Here is a 23,760-nt window from a genome sequence, read left to right on the forward strand (position 1 = left end):
TTGATTTAGTATCAGTACTTTAGAGTCTATTCTAAGGAAATTATTACATCTTCCTCTCTCTCTCTCTTGTCTTTCACACCTTTTATCCACCCCTCCTTCCCCGACCACCCCCCCCACCTTTTTTTTGGACACGTACCTTCTTCTGGTGTTTGTGTTCGCAATGATTCACTCCAATCACTCCAGCTACCTTTATAAAGATGTAGCTTAGAGGAAATCTGAAATTCATATTCTGTAAAGGGTTTCAGATCCAGCAAGTCATGTCTTCCTTTGGCATTTGTGGCATTAACCTTGAAACCAACAAGATTTTTTTTAAGTGCCTGTTAATACTAAATTAATTAAAATAAAGGTAAGAAAACCAAACTAGATAACCCTTTTTACTTTTCAAATCTGTCATTCAATGAGAAGAAATATAATGACTGGGTTACTGAATACATATGATGTTAACCTGAAACAACAGCGTCTCATTAGAGACACAAAGACAAAAAAATTCATGGATCTAACAACTCATCTATATAGATTCCAAGGGGGATCCAGAAACCAGCTATAAAACAAGTAAAGACTGAAAATTACTCATTTTCAAAAAGGCCTTGAAAAAGCTTATTTCTAACTAGATATTATTTTTTATTTGGCCACAATTAGAATGCAATGAATGTTTTAACACAGACATAAAACTGGCTCCAAACAGAAAAATTTAATTATATAAGAAAATTATTAAATGGCATGCTGCAGTCCTTGGGGTCGCAAAGAGTCGGACGCAACTTAGTGACTGAACAACAACAATATATAAAAATTTAATTATTATACCTTTCTATATGTGGAACTAGGGCTTCCCTGGTGGCTCAGATGGTAAAGAATCCACCTGAGTTGGGTCCCTCGGCCAGGAAAATTCCCTGGAGAAGTGAATGGCAACCCACTCCAGTATTACTGCCTGGAGAATTCCATGGACCAAGGAGCCTGGTGGGCTACACTCTACAGGGTCACAAAGAGTCAGACATAACTGAGCGACTAATATTTGAATAGGGTAAAAGTCGCTCAGTCGTGTCTGACTCTTTGTGACCCCAGGGAATAGTCCATGGAATTCTCCTATGTGGAGCCGATCCTTTGTTATTATTATAGGCACTATATTTTACCAAAATACTGGAAAGAATAATAATCCTACATTTTTATTGTAAAAATTTAATGTTCAATACTATATCAAAGTGTAAAGTTTTATCTTGGAATATTCAATTTAGATAAGCCTCTCAACATTCCCTAATATTTCTTTTTCCAATAGGTTAAAAAATTACTAGAATGTGAGACTCCCTGGTGGTGTAATGGCTAAGACGCTGTGCTCCCAATGCAGGGGGCCTGAGTTCCATCCCTGGTCAGGGAACTAGATCCCGCATGTGGAAACTAAAACCCAGTGCAGTCAACTAAATATATAAATAATTTAAAAGAAATTACTAAAAAGTAATAATGGAAGTAATAATGGGGTATGGAGTAGAACAACAAGGAAAAATGAATCATTTACTAGAAATAAATCATAGAAAATTAGTGTGGATTTACAGAAGCTTATGGCTTAAAAAATTTCAGCATCAGTGATCAAACTTTAGGATATTTGTTTTCATTTTTTTCTTTTTTTTTGACGCATGGTTTATGGGATTTTAGTTTTCCCACCAGGAATCAAACCTGGACCCTTGGCAGTGTCCTAACCACTGGACTGCCAGAGAATTCCCTAAGATACTTCTCAATAAACAAGTGTAAATGATTGACTGATATGTCTCACATGTATATGTGTACTTTTGGGCTAAATATTCTTAAACTCTGTATTTTGCTGGTATGAAAAAAGACATCTGGGCGGTGCTACTAAGAATTTCTCCCTGGTTTCCCCTTCACTCTTAGAGGCCATTACCATATTCCAGGATCTGCTGTTAATGGGCCGATATCTGAGTCGATTGAGCAGCACCAGCCCCTCATCTCTCCACAGAAGGGTACACCTGTTCACGGAAGCATTTACAAATTTGATCCTGATGTCCCACGGAGGAAGAGGCCTCACTGGTAACCAGGACAAACAAAAAAGTGTGAGTCAGGCTCCTCAACTGGAAATTATAACTACATGAGCTATAAAGAGTTGAACAAGTCTCATTTCTAAAATGCACAGCCGCCAACTTGGTGAAACAGATGAGTAGTCCCTCACTTTTAGAAGGAAGAAAAAATTGGATTGACTTCTAAATCATTAAAGTAATTCCCTTTAATCTTCCCTAAAAATCTACCCATTTTTATACAGATAAACTACCATAAACATCATTGATAATTTGGATTTCATTTAATTCAATGATTTAAAGAAAACCAATATGCCAAACCCAAGAGTTTCAATGGCTGAGAAGGTAGAGGTGTGGCTAGTGGTGATCATGTCAGAAGGAGAAAAAATGTTGGTAGGAATAGTCATAGGAAAGAGACACAGCAACAGAGGAATAAGAGAAGAAGAGGGAAAGAAGGTGGCTAGAGATGAATGGTCAACGTAAAGAGAAGGAAGGCAAAATGGGCAAGATTGTGATGGCAAAATGTATAGTAGACGCTGACGTACATCGTTTACTGTACTGCACAGTGTGGATGTGTGTGATGCAGTGAGATGCTTTGGGAAGAGAGAAAAGAGACATGTGGTGTGAGGCCAGAGCTTCAGGCAGGCCAGAAGCTCAGTGTTACCTGGGAATGCCTGGAATTTGCCTCTGATTCAACTGGGCCAATTACATTTGCTCAGAAATGTGCTGGGACTGGCTAACTCCAGCGCCCAAGCTGATGAGAGGGGTAAACCTAAGTATTCTCTGAGGAAGATGCATTTGGTACACAGATACACTTTACTTATGGTTTGCACCTGGCTGCTTCAGCCCTGCAGGCCCACACGCAGCCTTACCTTAGAACAATGGAGTAGCCGTGACCCTGAAAAGACACCTCCACCATGATAGGCTTACACTAGGCTTCTTGAACAACCTCACATGACCCTCTCCTCACTCAGAAAGTATCACTGGCAGCCCATGCCTTCACAGGATCTGAAACCAGCAGGCTCTTATTTTTCCAACACAGAGAATAATGTTGCATATTCCATTTTATACAACCATGTCTCTATAGCGCTAGAGACCTACATCCTTTGCTTACATCAAAGACACATCTATCCTTTGTCTATGCCTACTGGCCACTCTCCATGAACCACTCTCCCTTTTGAAACCATCACACAAGTGATTCTAAAAATAATGTTCACAGGCTAAGATCAACCTAAAAAAGTGAAATAATACATACCTATGTCCAACAGTGTGAATGAGGATGGAGATGAAGAAGCACTCCCAAGACTATTGATAGCAGTAACCTTGACTGTGTAACTAGATTCAAGTGATTCAGGGGTTAGGTTGATTTCAAGGTCCAAATGATCACAATAGTGATCATTACATTGCTTTTGCCAAGTTAAATTTTTTGGTCCATTTAACCTGTAAATGAAAGATGCTTGTGTTTAGCGAGACACTTTATGTGCTGTTGCCTCCTTTTAGCACAAAGGAGCAAAATGTTCAAGTATCGAAAATTCTTGATATGTTTTATTAGGGGATATACCACGGGGATATTTGTATTCTGTGGTCATAAGACCACAGTTAACCCCTCTTTTTTTTTTTGATAGAAATGAAATGCTTTTTGACATTCATATGGGTGAGTAATGATCTCTGCATGCATGCATGCGTGCCCAGTCACTTCAGTCATCTCCGATTCTTCGTGACTCCACGGACTGCAGCCCGCCAGGCTCCTCCGTCCATGAGATTTTCCCAGCATGAATGCTGGAATGGGTTGCCACTTCCTCCTTCAGGGCATCTTCCTGACCCAAGTATCAAACCTGCCTCTCTCCTGCATTGCAGGTGGATTCTTTTTTTTTTTTTTAATAATTTTATTTATTTTTGTTTGTGCTGGGTCCTCGTGTCTGCATGCAGACTTTCTCTAGTTACAGTGAGCAAGGGCTACTCTTTGTTGCAGTATGCAGGCCTCTCATTGCAGTGGCTTCTCTTGTTGCAGAGCACAGGCTCCAGAGTGTGTGGCTTCCATAGCTATGGCATGTGGGCTCAGTAGTTGCGGATCCTGGGCTCTAGAGCACAGACTCAATCGTTGTGGCACATGGGCTTAGTTGCTCTGAGTCATGTGGGATCTTCCTGGATCAGGGATCGAACCTGTGTCTCCTGCACTGGCAGGCAGATTCTGTACCTGCTGAGCCATCAGGGAAGCCTTGAATCCCGAAATCATGGCTGACCTCTTTGCTCCTTAGGACTGAGTCAATCATCCAGAGGATCTATGGCCACCTTGGCATTTACTTCACAGAAGTGCCAGATCCAAGTACAGATCAGAACCCTAGGCCCCACTTCCTTTCCCCTATCTCCTCCTCACTTAGTCACAGCCCTACCAGCTAGATCTCTGGATGGGATTACAGAATTAATTCCAAGGCAAAGAATTTCCCAGACTCTCTCTTTTCGTAAACTCTCAGGTCAGATTGTTGCTGTTGTTCAGTCACTAAGTCGTGTCCAACTCTTTGTGACCCCATGGACTGAAGCATGTCAGGCTTTCCTGTCCTTTACTATCTCCCAGAGTCTACTCAAATTCATGTCAATTGAGTCGGTGATACCATCCAACCATATCATCCTCTGTCACCCCCTTCTCCTTCTGTCTCAATCTTTCCCAGCATCAGGGTATTTTCTAGTGAGTTGGCGCTTCACATCAGGTGGCCAAAGTATTGGAGTTTCAGCTTCAGAGTCAGTCCTTCCAATGAATATTCAGGACTGATTTCCTTTAGGATTGACTGGTTTGATCTCCTTGCTGTCCAAGGGACTCTCAACAGTCTTCTCCAGCACCACAATTCAAAAGCATCAAGTCTTTAGTGCTCCACCTTCTTTCTGGTCCAACTGTCACATCTGTACATGATGACTGGAAAAGCCATAGCTTTGACAATGTGGACATTTGTTGGCAAAGTGATGTCTCCACTTTTTCATATGCTGTATAGGTTGGTCATAGCTTTTCTTCCAAGGAGCAAGTGTCTTTTAAAAGGTCCTTTGAAAAGAAAGTCCTCCAGGGCTAATGCAAAGCTACCACAAAAAAGAGTCTATTTATAAACCTTGACCCAAGAGTCTGCAACTGCAAAAGAGAGAAATTTAACCCTAGAGAGCAGTCAGTTTAACCCTATACAGCAGGGAAGAACATCCATAACGTGGGCCTTGGATGCCCTGAAGAGATCTCTGAGTCAGTCCTCAGGCCTAAGACATAAGTTCTCACACTTCAGATGAATGAACCAGTTTTACTAGAATTTTTTTCTAAGTATCTAAGTATCTGGAGGTGTTTACTGCTTCTTCTCTCGGTAAAGCTAGAACTGTTAGATACTTCTAAATGTCATCTAAGAGAAGACCTACCAAAAAGCTGCAAATATAGTCTTACTCACTGTAAAGTGTATGCAGTATACAGGTGGGTGTCTCGTCCTCTGTCCCAGGCGCAGGTCACAGTTCCACGTTCTCCCTTCTGTATACAAGATAAGTTTCGAGGCTGTTCTGGAACAACTTTTTTAAAAAAAGAATAGAACTACCTATTTGAATCAGCACACATGTGGTATTTCAATTACATTATTGTTATTTGCCAAGAAGATAACAATACTTTCCCTATGTCTGCCATACACAGATGAGCTGGGAGCTATTTCAAATCCCATCAAGTTCAAATGTACCTCCCAGGCATGAATTTGTTCTAATAACAATTGTAATAATAGTGGATATGGATCAAACACTTACTATATGCCAAGTCTATACTAAGTATTTTATGAGTGGTTTTTCTCAATTGGACATTATAGCAGCTACATCAAGTACATACTATTATTATCTTAATTTTATCAAAGAGGACACTAAGAGATGAAGTATCTTGCCCAACATTACAAAACTATGAAGTGGCAGAATCAGGGCTCCAGCCCAGGAGTGGCTGACTTGAGTTCAAGCCTTTCACCATCATATTCTACTATTTTCCCTGACAAGTGAACATTCAGTGCTAGTTCCAATACCCTGGGTGATGATGAGTTTACATTTTTAGAATGAAGCTCATTCAAATATTAGAAACTTTTAAAAATTAGGGGCTTTCTTTCTTCATTGACCTGAAATTTATTGCCAAGGCACGTCTATCCATTGGCCCTAGTCAAGTCCTCCTGGGATGTACCACCTAAATCTAATTTCTGCAGCATCACTGAAGCACTTAATGAATATTTATAAATTAATTCTTTATGAACACAGAGAATGAAAACCTTCCATGGACCAGGCAGCAGCGTTAGGTGTAGAAATGCAAAAGTGTACAAGGTAGGCATGGCCCCTTCTACCATAAGGTGTATATTTTTAAATGAAGCCACTTCATAGTCAAAGACAGAACTTTAACCTCCACTGCTACTCTTATTCGCAGCAGTACATGGTATCATCAACTTCGTCTGTCTAGGGTGGGAGCTTCTGCATTAAACCAGGTCACATCTCGACATTTCTCGCTGCCAGTTATAGGCCAAGCCGGTGATTGCTGGTCCACCTGCCTTCCAGCTTCCAAAACTTTGTTGCTGTGTCTCCCCTCCCATTCTTTTTGTCCTTTAGGGTTTGTGCCTCTAAAAAACTTTCTTTACTGCATCTTGGCTTTATTTCAGGGGGATTGAAAGTAAATACATGTGTACAACTACCATCATTTCTCCAGTGCTTCACAGGGTCTTTTGATGACCAAATAAGAGAGTGATAATACACCTGACACTTTCGCATGATGAAAAAGTTAGTCTCACTTTCACCCTTACTCCTAAACGTTTGCAGAACATCTCACTTTAAAGACCATAACTTTTACTCACAAATCAAACCAACTTATTAAATGTGAGTTCCCTGGACCATGAAATCAAGGTGTCTACTTCAGGCTGGGACATGGGTTGGGCAGAGACTGTCTGTCCCAGGGTAAACCAGACCTAATTCTCTTCAATATAAATGTATAATAGCTGAAGCTAAGAAAACATCAGAAATCAAAGCCTCTGAAGTGAAAATGGTTTACCATGTAATTATTATTTGTATTATGTAAATATTATTTGCATTATTATGTGTATTATTATTATTTTCAAAAGCCCTACTTACCATATGAAATAAAAAGTCTTAAAAAATAACGTTCAGAAATACCAACAGCTAAGCATATATTGAAAACAACTAAGCAATAATCTACTGTCTTTCATTTATTTTCTTGGTTGTCCAAATAAGTTGTGGCCCAATCCTCTGAGGTTAAGTAGAGCCCTGGTTGTTTAGTTACTGCACAATCTGGATGAGCTCTGGGCAGCAGAGAAGCACAAGCCCAGGAGGGGGCCAGAAAGAAGAGGCTTCAAGGCCATCTACCCATTCCCAATCCTGAAGAACCAGTCACTTTTATGACAGGTCTACTTGGGGTATGCAATGTCACTCTGGACTACCACTTATCACCAAAGAGAAAATAGGCTGCCCAGTTCATCACCAGATAGAATTAAACTTACTGCACCAGGTGAAACCAACATTCATTGTGTCTTTTCTTGGAATGACTAGTCGTACTCAGAAAAAGGTGTTGCTTCCAGTCAGTTCTTTACCTCAAAGGTGCTAAACTTGTTCAAAGAGCAGCCATTTGATGGTGTGGTTACCACCTGAGCAGGCTGCACAAGCAACATTCCAGCATCGCTGCCCAACTGAGCTACACCAGGGCGGACGTGCCTTACCATTAGATCTCCTGATGCTAGCAGTTGCCACAGATGCATGCACAACCTCTGGATGGAAAAGGAAACAAATGAAAGGGGCTGTGGCACTCTCATGCATCTGAGCAAGGATGGGAAATGGAATGGAATGGCTTAAGGACATCTGCAAAGACACTGACTTCCAAGGCCATCGTTAGCTCCCTAAAAAACCCACCTGCAGCACTGTGAACACTTGGAACTGACATCACAGAGCTGAGAATGTCTGATACCAACATCGTATGTTGGTCTATAAGACGGTGAATTACCTGGATAAAATATTGAGGTGTTCGGAAGACAAAGGAGGTGAGGGCAAATGGTGTTTTTAAGAAAAAATTTCATTTTGCCTATAACCAATACTTTATTTCCTCTCAAGCAAAACATGCTCAGCCATTCAGCATACTGCATACATGAAGAAAAGAGTAAAACCAATGGAACTGCAAACCTAGCTCTCATCACTGAAGTGCCTCCTAGGTACCTGGTACTAGATTAAGCACTTTGCATCCAAGATATCATCTAATCACCACAACCATCTTAGGAGGTAGGTGTTAGTATCTTCATCACACAGATGGAGAAACTGAAGCTGAGAGAACTGAAACTGTCTAAGAGTCCACTGCTAGTGGCTGGGTTGGGATTCAAAGCCCATGCTCCTTTTGCTACATCACAGGCTGTCAGAACTGAGATTACATGACCCATCAGAGCTGTGAAGAGGAGCCCCGGAGCTGGAAGAGGGGTATGAGACCTAGTTTATGCCTCCACACCCCCAGTGATTTGCTTAGATATGCTTGGTGTTCTGCTCAATGCTTGTGGTGGCCCTCCGGGAATTACTGCCTGGCACCAACCATGTCCTTATAGATCAGGGATCCTCAGTCTCCAGGATCTAATGCCTGATGCTCTGAGGTGGAGCTGATGCAATAATAATAGAAATAAAGTGTATAGTAAATGCAATGTGCTTGAATCATCCTGAAACCAGCCCCCCTACCACGGTCTGTGGAAAAACTGTCTTCCATGAAACTGGCCCCTGGTGCCAAAAAAGGTTGGGGGCTGCTGTTACAGGTCACAGAGAAGAGGCTTCTGTCTTTCCTGATAAGAGTCACACTGATCTCTGTACCACTCTCGTTATGACAGGGACCCTGTCCGTTCATCTTAGCCAGCCAGCCTGCAGCAGCAATTCCTCCTGCTCTCCACACACCTCTCACCTGCCAGTTTGGAGCTTCCCAGGAACCACAGAGGGAACCACAGAGGCACCGTGTGCCCTGGGATGGCTCAGGGCCTTTGCGTGCTCACTGGCTTGCAGGGCTGGACCTTCAAAGATGCAGACTACAAGTGGCAGGAAGGTGAGCTGCTGGCTCACCCTGCGCACTGTGGCTCAGGTTGCAGACGCCAACTCTTAGTTCTTACCCCTGGCGGCGGCGTGGAGAGACCCATAGTGCAAGCTAGAAGTGCGGGGGAGTTGGTGCTCTGTGGGTGAACTTTGACCTACACCAGACAGTTCTCTCTTTCACCTGTCACTCTATTGCCATATGTTCTTTCTGGGGATGTCCTAGTGACCAAGCAACCAGCTGTATCTTCCGGTGATGCCGTGGCCAGGTCAGTAACTTAACCACCTCATGCTTGCTCCACTTTTTTCCTGGTTCACTCCCTCACTCTTGCTTCCCTGGAACTGGACAACTCCTCTCCCACTCTGAAGTCTTAGTACATCAGTTTTGTCTTAGACAGGTTTCTAGAAAACCCAGGGAAAGATACTAAGTATGATGATAGTTCTCTCTTAACATCTGCTCAGTATAATAATCAGTGGTCAGCAGTGAAGAGGATGGAAGAACTATTTTTTTTTTTTTACATTAAGTCAGAGAGGGGAGAAGTGTTCAGCCTTGGGTATCAGCCTGGACTGCACAAGTCAAAAGAGATACCTCTTCTTTTTAGGAGGCTGTGGCTTTGAGCAAACTCTTGTAAGTCAAAAAGGCACGTAGATTCAGATGCAGAAAGCCGGTTTCCTGATTTTGGAGTCCAAGGGCAACAGGTAAATGGTCTTAATGGCCAAAAAGAGGAGAGAAAGAGAGAGGCAAGGGGAAGGATGGAAAGGAGAGGGGAGGGGAGGGAAGGTGAGGAGAGAAGAGGAGAGGAAAGAGGAGATTTACTAAATGAGATCCCAGTTCTATTGATTTCTGGACTTAACACATTGAGGTACTCATGTTACTAGGAAGATTAAATATATTCTTGAAGTGGGAGAAGAAAGAACACTGTCCTCTACTTGGATTTCTGCTTAATACATGTCAAATACCAGAAGATCACAGTCTCTAGGAACTCAGAATGGAATGCTCACCACCGACGGAGATCTCTGCCCCACATATTCGAATCTCGTCACTGCTGCTGCAGGCCAGCTTGCAGACAAACAGGGTTGTGCCCAGGGGAAGACCTGTGACTTGAGAACTGAGGGAGTGACCATGGTCAAAATAAATTCTTCTGTCGAACTTGTAGAGGATTAACTTGCTAGAACTGGAGGACGGCAGGCAGCCTTGTTTGGGCTTCACAGAGCAGGAAATGTTGACAGCTGATCCTAATGAAATGACATGGGAAGGCCGCACAGTCACGTCCCCTCTCTTGCACACATCTGCAGTAAGATACAAATGCAAAAGATGAGTCGGCACGTAAGAAACCTATTTCAGTTGGAGGGTCTTTGTACATTTCCCAAAGCTGGATAAAACAAACGCCATCAAATCATGGAAATACACATAAGCCACGTTGCTCTGGCTCTATTGGTGAAGCACAGTGAGGACAGAAGGCAACTGTGTTAAAGTCTAACTGTACTTGAACTAAAGTATACATCCTTTTCAAAATAGTAATACTATAACCAGAACTATAAATAGGAAAGTGGTGAGAAAATAGGGTTGGAAGAACATTCAGGAACACAGTTCTAGGAAAAGCCAATCTCTCTTACATGCAAATTATTCACCAAACTACTAAAAAGTACTTCCCAGAATAAATCACATTTGTTTCCCTGCCCATTTACAACACTTACTTCAATACTCATACCAAAATGATTAAAAAGCTATCACAAACGCTTAAAAGGCTACTACAAATGTTAAAGGGCACATTTGGGAATAATCCCCTCTTGCTATATTAGGGGTATAAAGTATATGTAATCCATAGCCTTATTTTATAATAAAGAGAAAATATTTAGGGGCTCTGGTATGTTTGTAGTTGGAATCAGGGGTGGAAATTAGGTCTTACCATGGTATTCCTCCAAGATATAAGACCCTAGGTAGGATGAACCACTCTCAATACAGCTAATACTAAAGCACACAAAAGTATTTTTCTTTTAAAAAGAGTTCTCTATATTATTTTCCTTATGTCAGGTCCCACAATAAACTCTTAAAGAGAGGTCATTCTTACTCTCCAGGTGGTTCTGTATATATAAATACAACAGCTAATCGTGAATTAGCAGTTTTTGGTAGTACTCAGTAACTGCTGATGAAAAAAAAACCCTTATAGATTCACCCTGAATTTTTAGATATGATATAAAGCCTCCACTGAAAGTCTTTCATGAATTGAAAATTGCTTGGATCAACTACCATAAACAACTTGGTAAAAAGTTACTTAAGTCAAATAAAGGAAATATTAAATATTTATTTTAAATGAAAAGTTTCCATTTTTATTTTCAGCAATAAGTCTCTTCCTCTCTCTTACTTTTATGTTTGTTTTTTGTTTCTTTGATCCTAATGGGTTAAAAAGTACAAAATAAGCTGCCAATAAAAAAAGCAAAGAAAATGACAGCCATTATTTTCTTTTTTTAGCAGAGCTGAATCCATCCATGAATACTCTGTTAAAATTCACTTCTGTTAAAATTCACTATAACATAAAACATCCATTCATGATTCCTAACCTGGTTACCTAGTCGCTTTCTTAAGAACAAAAGATATCACTGGAGTTTCAATCATTAATATAATGAAATAAAATACGTATTAGTAACATACTTAGAGCCAAACTTATCCACTTAAACTTGACAGATTGCCTTAAAAAGACCATCAGAACATTTATTGAAAATGCATATTTCATCTATAACTGAGAATTTAAACCAAAAATTCTCCACAGATTAGATTACAGAAATATCTTACCTATTTTTGCCTTAACTAACAGCAACATGATGATAAAAATAAGTGCCAGTGAGCACCCGCTAACTGTATGTGCCATGAACAGTCAATTCTGGAATACACCTCTGTATGTTTCCTTGTGAAAGAAGACAAATTCATTCATGTTAAATACATTCAGAAAATACCACAATCAAAACAATTCAGAGGGCTTAAAATGCTCCTTTAATTTTCTCTGTGTTGTTAAGAGACTTTTTAAAAAAATGATGTTTAAAACCAATAAACGAAAAATCTTAGCCACCTCTAACCCCCATGTCATTTAAGTTTCTCGGGGTCAGCAAAGAGTAGGCGAAGAGATCTGACGTTTGGAGTCCTTTAGAACTGGGTTTAAATACTTTGAGCCTATGGGCAAAAATCTTAAGCCTATGGACTTAATCTTCTGAGATTCAATCCCACACAAAGCTTCTTTCCTTCCAAACAAGTCTGTGTCATCATAGTCAAATGTACTAGTGTTAAAATTCCAAGAGTAGTGAGAATTTCTGATCTAGTCTTGTGCTCCTGGACGTAACAGGAGATTAAAATGTGGCTCATAACCACTACTACCCCCCACACCCCAGAACTCAGTACAAGACTGATTTCCTTGGCAATAAAAAAAGAATTCCAAGGGTTCTAAGGGGGCTGTTTCGGTTTTCCATAAGTTCAATTTTACTTGTTTGCTTGTTTATTCATTACTTATTTATTTTACTGAGTATTTTTATTTTAAATGATTTGGAAAATGCAAGTTGGTGATTTCTGTTTGTTTCCAAAGATAAACCTAAGGAACGGCTCTAGCAAATTCTCTAAATTTTATCAAAAGTGGGCCAGAAATTCATGAAGCAGGCTGAAAAGCTGTGTGATGTTGGGCCATTGGCAACCAGCCAATGGAAATGTCCACCTCTTATTCCCATGCCCAGAAATGTGCCAGAATGCCACTGGAAAGCCTCAGAAAAGTTCACTTATTCATTCAACAGTGATGGTTACCTTTCATGTGCCAGGCACAGTGTTCAGTGCTAGAGGTATTACAGTCTTGCTCTAGCGGGCTTCCCGGAGAGCATCCCCTAGTTTATTTGACTCTTGTACTTCTAACTTAGTCATTACTCAGGGAAGCCTCCAAATAATATTAGCATCTTTTCAATAGCATCTTCTGGTGGCTCATCCTTTTCCTCCTGACTTGAAAGTCTTGGAGGACCTCAGCACTCAAGACATTTTTTTTTTTCTCTATTTCTACTCTCTCCTGAGGGATTTCATCTGGTCTCTTGGCTCTCGACACCATCTGTATGCTAGACTCGCAGATGCTTATCTTCAACTAAGACACTGCAATGAGTGCCAATCTCCTATGTCTGTCTCCTTGACATCAGTTCTCAGATGTGACTGCTCCATATTAACATGTTCAGATTGAACTTTGGTCTCCTTTCTCCAAACTTGTTCTTCCTCCAGCCCTTTCTACCTCCGGGAATAAAATTTTTATCCTGTGAATTGCTAAAAAACCTAGCTGTCATCCTTCATTCCACCCTCTCATACCCCACAGCCAAATCACCACTAAGTCTGGTCAATTTTACCTCCCGAATACATCACAGATCAGTCCTTTCACTGTCCTCACCCCAGTCCAAACCTCAGTTGTCATCTCTCCCCCAGATGACTGCCATAGCTCCTTAATGTGTCTCTCTAGTCCATCCCTGCCCCTTTCTAAGTCATTTTCACATAGCTGGCTACCTTTTAAAAACATAAATTGGATTATGTTCCCTGCTTTGTATCACCTCTATTTAAAACCCATCAGTGGATTCCCCTTGCTGTTAGAAAAAAATCCCAAGTCCTTACCATACATGACTATCTCAGCCACTGGCTGGCTTCACATCGCCCGTCACATCATTTGCTCTAATTTTTTACCTTGCTGCTCTGCTTCATTCACATTGGCCTTCAGACTGTTCCTTGAACAAGACATGTCTTCTGCTGCTCCGGGGACTTTGCACTTTTCATTTCCTCTGCTAGAATCCTCTTCCCCTGGCTCTTAGTGGCTGACTGACTTACATCCTTCAGATCTCAGATCATGTGTCACTTCCTCAGAGAGCCCCTCCCTGACCACTCAGCCAAAGTGGTCTTGCCCAGTTCCTTTCTATGCATCACTTTACTTACATCATAAAACAATCTCCTGTTTTGATTGCTTATCAGTCATCTACCTTTCTGTTAGAATTTAAGTCACCATGAGAGCTGGAACACTGACTGTCTTGCTCGCTGCTGTATGTGAGCACTTGGCCTTGGAAAAGAAAGGCCTTATAAGCATTGAAAGAAAGAAGGGAAGGAGGGAGGGAGGGGGAAGGAATATGAGTTATAGAAAATCCCCTATAAATATCCCTGTGGGCCCTGCAGCATAGTGGTCCACCAAAGATGTCCATGCTCTAATCCACAGAACCTGTGAATGAATACATTGTGGTACATGACAGAGGGACTTTGGAGATGTGATTAAAGTTAGGGACCCTGAGGTACGGTGATTACCCTGGATACCCAAGTGAAAATCTGTTTGTCTCTTAGTCATGTCCGACTCTTTGTGACCCCATGGACTGTTGCCCGCCAGGCTCCTCTGTCCATGGGATTCTCCAGGCAAGAGTACTGGAGTGGGTTGCCATTCCTTTCTCCAGGGGATCTTCCTGACCCAAGGACTGAAGCTGGATCTCCTACACTGCAGGCAGATTCTTTACTATCTGAGCCACCCACAAGGGCCCAACCTAATGAGTCCTTAAAAGTGAATGAGGGAGGCGAAGAATTGGTCAGAGAGCCGTGATATAAGGACTGTGGCTGCTGCCTTTGAAGATGGAGAAAGGGTCTAAGGGCCAAAAAACATGGTGGCCTCTGAAATCTAGAGATGAATCTCAGTTTGAAGAAAATACAACATGTATTCTCTGGGTCTCAGTTTAAAATGTCGAGAAACACTGACCTAAATTGAAATCTGACAGTTCAGCTCTCTCTAAATCATAAAGGCCAAGGTCATGGCATTTAATGGCTTCTGTGACTGGTAATTCCTGTGTTCATCACCAGCTACATCCACCACTACTGACATTACTGCCTAGTAACAGTGAGCTGCTCCTGGTTCCCCCCCACATCCCATACCACTCCATGCTACTGTGTCTTTGCTATTCTCTTACCTTTCCACTGTTCTTGGACTGCCTAAGTCTTACTCATGTATCCCAACTCAGCTCAGACACTTTTTATTCTGTCATTTACTCATTAAATAAGAACTTAGCAGTTTCCAGGTGCCAAGGACTTGAGAGTGGAGAAAAGACAGAGTTTCAGCTTACATGGAGTCAACATTCTGGAGTAGGTAGACAAAGAGTAAATAAATAACAGATACATTCAGATAATGACAAAAGATTAAGAGAGGCTAAGGGGAGAGAGTCCCTGGGAAGCAGAGAAGCTGGACAATGAAGGTGTTTCTAGGAGGTGAAACTTGAGCTGCGATTGGCACAGGCCAGCTGAAGGCTCAGAAAGACTTTTCCTGGCAGAATAAATATTGAATGCAAAGCCTGAAGGCAGAGGAACAGGCTTGTTATGGTTGAGGCACAGAAATAAGGTCAGAGTATCTGGGGAAAGTAACTGTGTACAGAGTCATATGAAATGAAATTGTAGAAGAAGGCAGGAGCCAGATCTGCCATGGATTTGTTTGCCATGGAAAGGAGCCTGGATTTTACTCTCCAATCAATGGGAAACCACTGTGTATAATTAGCGGTTTAATTTATTTATTTAACTGGGTTTTAGTTAGGGTGAAACAAGATATGAATTATATAAAACATACACACAAATACAAAAGCAAACAGAAAAACTAGTCTTGGCTCCATGTATGGAGGCTGGAGCAGAAGCAAGCAGACCAGTTAGGAAGCAACTGGGAACACCCAGGTAGGCAATACTGGTGATGTGGACCACAGGGATAGCAGCAGAGATGGAAAGAAGTAGCCAGATCTGACAAGCCTTACTGATGTCTTTTGGCCAGACTGTATCTTGTATCCTACTTGTATCTTCATAGCATTCTGGCATCCTCCTATCGTAGCACCTGCCATAGTAAGTAGCACTAATTTCTTTAGGTATCTGCCTGTCTCTTCCATTATCTTGCAAGCTCCTCATGGGCAGAAGCCACAATTTGTGGCATATAGAAGACATGTGCTTGCGAATACCCTGGTGGTCCAGTGGTTAAGACTCTGTGCTTCCAATGCAAAGGGCACAAGTTTGATCCCTGATGGAGGAACTAAGATTCATGTCACATAGCCAAAAAATAACTATTTAGGACCAACACTGTCCACATCCAGATGGTGATGTTTAAAAATAAAAGACACATGCTGAACTGAATGAAACTTAAATGGTTTTTCTGTTTCTTACTTCTAGTTAGTTTAAAATAACTACAATACATTAAAACTACATTAAATCTCATTTTGCTACCTTTTGTTGTATCTATCTTAGTTCAGTTTAAAATTAGCTTGTTTTCATTAAACTTCGGAATATTCTGGCATAAAGGAAATAACGGATTGAACTAGAAGATAACTGAATGAACAGATATATAGGGATTAAAGGTTTCTGCTTCCTAACTGCAAAGGGTGTCCACAGGGTATTATTTTTCTATGTGCATTGCAACTTATGAAGTTATAACATTCTTCAAATAGTAAAATATTAGTTGGTTATAATAAGAATTTTTTAAATGTACATATGTATATGAAATATATATGTACACCTACATATGAAATAGGAAAAATAGAGGATTTGAGTTTACATAGTACACTGATCCAAACACAAACAGTCTTATTTTCTCTGAATGACCAGGTAAAACAATTTCTTCATTTATAAGAAACTCACAACCCCAAAGACCTTCAAGTAAATGAGGTATCTTCCAATAAAATGAAACCTTCTATCAACTGTAAACATCCTTCATACAGTCTGCCTGGAGGGTCGATATTAAAACTACAACTCTGTCTTGAATCAGAAAATCAAAGTGTGCTGTCATTGACTCATCACTCAAGTGGTGACAGTTTCCAGACAGTGAAAACAACGTCTCAGTGAGGGAGGCAGGGACCAGCCAGAAATACAATCACTGGCAGGAGGGCAGAGAAAGAATTCCCCCTACATGAGCCTCTCTTTCCCCACTGCTCCAGGAAGAAGCACAAAATAAGCAGCTACTTCAAAATCATATTTGACTAGGCTAGGAAAAACCCTCACCATAGGTGGTAATTTCATGTAGGCAGGAACTCTTCCTACTTCCACACTGCTTTTCTTCTGTAGCACCATAGTAAGCTCAAGGAGCAGCATGGTATGGTGGAAAAGAAAAAGGCTAGAGAGTTTCAGTTCCACTGTGTGCTACTAACTGTCAGGATGCCATTTACTCCTTCATGACAAGAACACAGGGATACCTACCTAGACCAAGTTACTGGGAGGATGAATATGTCTGTGTCATGGACTCCCGAGAATATCCAGCACAGGGTAGGCACTCCACTGAGACTAGCTCCCCCTTTCCTTCGGGACCCAGGTTTTGCATCTCTTTTCTAAGTCACTTATGACTTTCAACGTACTTAAATTGTATGTTTTGTTAGACTAGGTAAAAGGTCATATGTTAGTTAATCTTAACCCTGGCTTTCAAAGAACTTAAGAACTCAGAGGAGGAAGGAACCTCAAAGGTTAGCTAATAACAACCATGTCCTACGGCTCCCCTCCCCTGCCAACAGCTGACATTTGAGTCTGGGCCACCACAGAACAAGAAAATGATTGTTTTGAACTTGCATGAAGGCTGTCTGCCTTACAAATACAGACCGTTAATTACCCAGTTGATTTGCTGAGGCAGGGTACAAAATCCTTCTCTTCTGCTGGCAAAGTAACGGTCAGGCATGTCTTACTGGTGGCAAATCAGTATATAAAGACAAAACTTTTGAAGTCATATATTCTACATCCCTCATTTTATAGGTAGATAAACTGAGCCCTAAAGAAAGGAAGCAATTTGCCAAAGGTCACATTAATAGCAGAATCCAGATCAGAATGAAGGTCTCCCAATTTCTAATCCAATATTACTTCTTGCAGGTGCAGCTGCTTCTGATCAGTAGCAATAGTATCAGCAAAAAATTAGAACTAGAACTAATATGAACAATGCTATTAATACTAATAGGAATTTGTTTGTTGATCTCTCATTATGGTCAATGCACATTACATCCCGTCTTTATGATACCCATCTAGTAAAGCACTTACAGTGCCTAATGCTTTAGTGTTCAGAAGGTTGAATCACCTACTTCCCTCAAACAAAGATCAAAGGACAAAACCCAGTGTATGTACAATATGTATCCATCTCTAATGATCTATGCCACTGTAAGGGTAGAAAAGGAAAAGTCCACCAAATAGCTAACTTGAAACTCAGCCTTTAGAGCCAAACTTCTCCTCCTCAAGTCTTTCGCAAGTGATGTTACGAAAAAGAGTTCCTTACCCAAAGCATCATCTCCATTTTGCTTCTAAGACTACCATTTGTTGAAAAGTCTACCAAGCCATAATATGAACAAATCCTGGCCCACAAGCCCCAGATTATCAAATCAGCCCCTTCATAATGTCACGTCAGATGGCTTAATGCATGCATGGTCAGTTGTGTCTGACTCTGTGACCCAATGGACTGTGGCCATCCAGGCTCCTCTATCCATGGAATTTCCCAGGCAAGAATACTGGAGTGGACTGCCATTTCCTCTTCCAGGGGATCTTTCCAATTCATGGATCAAACCCATGTCTTCTGCATCTTCTGCATTAGCAGGCAGATTCTTTATCACTGTGCCACCTGGAAATCTCAGATGGCTTAAAGGGGAAGGAAAGTAACCACGTCAACCCCCTCTGCTTTTTCTTCTTTTAACTAACAGTTCCAACCACCATTACATGAGCCAAATTGGACACACACCTGTTTTTCTTTCTCATGCAGCTGCTGACGCTCTCTTGAACTTTGGCTTATCTCACCAGTAAGCATCTGTAGTCCTAATTTTACCCATGTACAGGAACTTTCTTCTCTTGCTTTCTTCTCTTGAATTCAGGGGTGCCTTTCTCTCTTTTTTTTAAATTTCAGAGTGTTTCTCCTTTCCCTCTTTATGATTTCTTTATCATTTTCCTTAACAACAATCCCCTTTGCTTTTCTTTCCTATTTTTCTAGAATGTTCTATTTCTCAGTCCTATTTGTTTCATTTCCACTTCACACTGGACATAACAGGTAGGCTCCAGACACGTTGTGTGTAAGCAAATTACATTTAAAACATATTAGGGAATCTTATCAGGGCCCATCCGCAGAATCATGTGTACTGTGAACTGTCTTATAAATTGAACAAGCACTCCTACAATAGAGAAATAAAAAGGAAATAAAAGAAGAAGATATAAGACATGGATGGAGTCTTGAAAAAACAAGGTACTTTCAAATCAACTGTTGTTATTTGCAATGTTTTTTATGTCTTCATTTAGCTCCACAAGGCTACAATTTTCAAGGCACTTGTTCAATTAAGTTTCAACAATACAACCTTCTCTATTTGCACTCTCTGCATACTTCAAGAGTTATAAATAAAAGAAGGCATCTTTTCCTAGAGAGGATGGTATTCTGAAAACAGCATGGGATGTGGGGCCAGAGGACCACCCTGGGGCTGGGTGCCATCCTGGTTTTTCCACTTCTATTTGTGTCATCATTGCAAGTAACTTTGAAAAATGGCAATCCATATTTATTGAGAAAATTAAATAAATCTCTCTCTCTCTTAACTTTTCTTCATTAGTTTATTGGAAAGGTCTCTCCTTGGACACATTCAACCTTGAAGTCTCTATTTGTGGGCAATGGCATGGGAATGGCAGGCTTATCCTTGGATCTTGTAAAATTTGAGCAAGTTTTGTAACATCAACCCGAGTCTTTTCCGAGTGCTATGAGGCATTAAAAACATTAAAACACATTATTATTACTTTGTTCTAAGAGTTTTCTAGGAATTTCACAATTATCTTAATCTTAATATCATTGGAGGCACTCTGGGTGGGGGCTCGGGGGACTAAGTCTAGTGATCACCATGCTACAATACTCCTCGAGGCTTCTTCTATAAACTAATAATTCAGCCCAAACCTCTGCACTAATAACCTCATGTTTCAGCATCTCTGCCTGATGTTTTACTTAATATTTTCCTTTTCTTCTGCATATTACTGCAAAAGAGATGTAAATTAAGATTCTAGTCTTTTTATAATAATCTTTTATAGGCATGCATTTACTTAGCAATTTACCAAAATTTACCAAAAAGTTTTTAATATTTGCTTTCCTACTAAATAAAGTTAACTATTGGTATCTCTATTCTACAAGTGGAGAAATCTGCAAGTTGATCACAATAATAAGAAAAACAAGAAGTAAATTCAGAATTAGATAAATTAGAACTACCTTCCATGCTTGAGTTTCCTCAATTATAAAATAAAAATAGCACCTACTTCACAGGATTATTGTGGGAGTTAAATGAGAAGCTCTTAGCAAAGTGCCTGGTATATCGCAAGAGCTCAGTAAATATTATCATCCATTATTATTCTTATTATAAGAAAAAAGATAATATCACTTACTTATCAAGGACATTGCTAGAATTAAGTTAGACAGTCTTGCTTTCTGACCTCTCTCTTGGTCCATTCATCTGGCTCACCACTGAAGGATTAGTTTAATTAAAACTAGATCCTATATCTGCTACATAAAAGGTGATTTTATGCCACCTATCATTTATGACAAAGTGGCTCAGTCGTAAAGAATCCATTTGCAATGCAGGAGGCGCGGATTAGATCCCTGAGTTGGGAAGATCCCCTAGTGAAGGAAATGCAACCCACTCCAGCTTTCTTGGCTGGGAAATCCCATGGACAGAGGAGCCTGGTAGGCTATAGTCCATGGGGTCGCAAAGGAGTCAGACACAACTTTGCGACTGAGCATGCACGCAAACAGTTTTAACTTGAGGACAGGAACCGAGACATATTTCTTTATATTTATTACAATGATGAGCACAATGTCTTGAACATAACAGATTTTCAATACATACTTAAAAAACATCATTACCATTAGCAAAGAGCACCACAATGTTCCAAGGACAAAGGAAATTGGATAAGGCTTCTTTGGGATTTGGCTTTCTTTCTTTGGGATTTAGCTTTCTTTCTTTGGGATTTAGCCTACACAAATGTACAAGCAGAAGTTAAGAGCAGTGTTGCAAGTATAATTGCAAAGATGACAAATAACTGGCCAAAGAACAAAGCAGGTACAACAACAACAAAAAGTCCACAATTGAGAAATGATGTACAACATCTACTGTACTTATAGGATTTTTCTCCCATAAAAATCTCATATGTGCTTTAGAATTTTTCTACACTGTAACTCAATTCTAATGCAGGAAAGATTAAGAGCTTGCCAAAATTTGGGGATTTATGTAAACATCATGACATTGAAGAAACATGATACATGATAAAAGAATGTTGCAAACTCTTTACCAGTCTTCTGGGCCCGAGAAAGTGACAGTAATGAGTTGAGAATTTCACATAAAAATGGAGGGGTAGAGTGTCAGCTCTCAGCCACAAAGGTCCTTTTAGTTATACGCTGGACACAGAAATAGGGCACTGTACCATTCCTTGCTAATGGGAACTAGAATCTAATGTTTGTTTACCCAAGTGGAAGTGGATATACTCTTCTGAGTCAGAGATGCAAAGGCAAGGAGCACAGAGTCTGGAGCCAGAAACCTGTAACCCACTATCTGTGTGAAAGTGTAAAAGTTTCCACATCTGTAAAATGGGAATACTTATAACTGGTTCACTGGGTTTTTAAAGAGTTGTAGAGTATAACAATGATACCCAAGGGCCAAGTACATAGTAGGTGCTCAACGATTTTTATTCACACGGGACATACATGGAAGGGATTATAACAAACATTTAGAGTTTTTTAAAAGGCTAAAGTCTAATTTTGCCCTGTTCTTTAGGCTATATCATGGAAAAAACTTTTTGCATGGGTTTGGATAGCTGTTCATAAAACTGAGATCTAATCATAGGGATACATAATCTTTTTCAATGCTTTTATTTAGTGCCCTTCAACCAGGTGAAATGGGCCTCTCTAAAGAGACATCTCACAGATGAGAGAAGAGTCTGGCCAGGCGGCTAGCCCCAGAGCATTCTGCTAGTGACTGGCCAGGTGGAGACTCTGGCTCTACAGAGGCCCCAAACAAGTGCTGCGGAGAAAAGGAGAATTCACCCCTATGCAAGACCAAGTTAAGATTCCTCAATATCTTAATCACAGAAGGTCCGCTTTCGAGCCCCGAGTCACTCCCGTGGGTCTTGTCCAAGGCTAGAGGGGTGCCCGCTGCCCTTTCCACAAGCCACCCGCGCATCCTCCACTGAGCACGCCCACCATTCAGCAAGCTCAGTGGAGGATGAATCTGAGCGCCCCCCTCCACTCCATCTGACCTCCAACCCCAACCCGGCACCCTCCTGCGAACAGCCCGCCAGGACCTTGGTGAGGAGGGGTCGTCCCCCAATCCCCCTCCACGGGAGAAGCGAGGCCCGCAACCCCGGGGTCCCTGGTGCCCCCACCCCACCGAGCCCCGGTCACTCACCGCGCGCGTCGCCTGCCCGCGGGCCCGCTGCGGGGCGGCGCGGAGCCGGTGGCCGGGGTGCTGTGGGCCGCACGTGCCGCGCCGGCCGAGTGCGCTCCGGGCGCGGGTGTTCCGGCGCCTACCCCGCCGCCGGCCCGGGGGTGGGTGCTCCAGCGCCCGGGCGCGCGGGGACGCGAGGCTGGCGGGGCCCGGGCCGTGGCGGTGGCCCGGACAGTCGGCAGAGGGCAAGCGGCTGCGCGGTCAGCGGTGGAAGCCGGCCGGCGAGGCGCGGGTTCCTCCCGGGCGAGCTGTGTCCGTGCGTCCCGGAGCAAGGTAATTACCGCTCCACACCTCTGGTTCCCCTTCGGTACACGCGGGTAGGAAAGCCTGGCTCATCAGCCTGAGCGAGGGCTCACTGGGCTGGGGAGGTGAAGTAAGCGCCAGGGTGTGAAAGGCACCACAGAATCGTGTTCTTGCCACAGGAAAGCGGCACTTCGTTGACACGCTTTAGAGAACTTTCCTCAGAGATGTTCTTCCTCTGTGCTTGCCCAGCGCTTACGACACCCGCGGTTTCCAAACGGGGCTGTGTGAAAGACTGGATGTAGGAAGAAAATACTAGAACTTTCACTGGTGTTTGGTAACTAAAAAGTAAGGGAAAATGTACATTTAATAGTTGGCATGACCCCGACCCTAAATGGTCCCATGATCCATATATATATTTTTAAAACACTTATTTATTTGGCTGAATCATGCGGATCGTTAGTTGGGCCATGTGGGATCTAATTCCCCCTCCAAGAATCGGACCGGGCCCCCTACAGTGGGTACCTGGAGTCTGAGCCAGTGGACCATCAGGAAAATCCCATGTTCCATATGTTGTAAGTGGGGCTGTGAGGGAAGAGGGAAAACTGCCCAAAATGCAGAGGCGATGACAGAGGTGACTTTACTTATGACAATATTTCACTGAATCTAGGAATTCAACTGTAAGACCGTTTTTTTGTTTTTGTTTTTATATATACTAGGAAGAAATAGGGGCTTGGCTCAGAGGTTAAAGCGTCTGCCTGCAATGCGGGAGACCTGGGTTCGATCCCTGGGTAGGGAAGATCCCCTGGAGAAGGAAATGGCAACCCACTCCAGTATTCTTGCCTGGAGAATCCCATGGACGCAGGAGCCTGGTGGGCTACAGTCCACAGGGTTGCAAAGAGTCAGACACGACTGAGTGACTTAACTTACTTAGGAAGAAATAAAAAGAACTGTCCCATAAAACTTATGACATAATGCTTCCTTGTCACTTAGAATATTTGTAATTACACTCTTATTTTTAAAACGCCCCTTT

The 23,760-nt window shown here is 41.7% G+C and overlaps 2 protein-coding genes across 2 annotated transcripts in view; one reads left to right on the forward strand and one right to left on the reverse strand.

The window, feature by feature from the left end:
• The window catches only part of IL12RB2 (interleukin 12 receptor subunit beta 2), a 79,813-nt gene extending 56,968 nt beyond the window's left edge, over positions 1-22,845 (reverse strand). Inside the window, exons 1-7 of the mRNA XM_043876032.1 lie at positions 22,449-22,845; positions 11,857-11,968; positions 10,065-10,352; positions 5,441-5,555; positions 3,277-3,461; positions 1,892-2,034; positions 137-287 (exon numbers count right to left, since the gene is read on the reverse strand). Coding sequence (XP_043731967.1) covers positions 137-287; positions 1,892-2,034; positions 3,277-3,461; positions 5,441-5,555; positions 10,065-10,352; positions 11,857-11,932 — 958 coding nt within the window. The 5' untranslated portion in view covers positions 11,933-11,968; positions 22,449-22,845. The remainder of the gene's footprint in view (positions 1-136; positions 288-1,891; positions 2,035-3,276; positions 3,462-5,440; positions 5,556-10,064; positions 10,353-11,856; positions 11,969-22,448) is intronic.
• The window catches only part of LOC122676785 (translation initiation factor IF-2-like), a 29,917-nt gene continuing 27,843 nt past the window's right edge, over positions 21,687-23,760 (forward strand). The window contains exons 1-2 of the mRNA XM_043876360.1: positions 21,687-21,704; positions 22,133-22,760. Coding sequence (XP_043732295.1) covers positions 21,687-21,704; positions 22,133-22,760 — 646 coding nt within the window. The remainder of the gene's footprint in view (positions 21,705-22,132; positions 22,761-23,760) is intronic.

The sequence above is a fragment of the Cervus elaphus genome, chromosome 20, assembly GCF_910594005.1.
Source record: "Cervus elaphus chromosome 20, mCerEla1.1, whole genome shotgun sequence".
Classification (NCBI taxonomy): domain Eukaryota; kingdom Metazoa; phylum Chordata; class Mammalia; order Artiodactyla; family Cervidae; genus Cervus; species Cervus elaphus.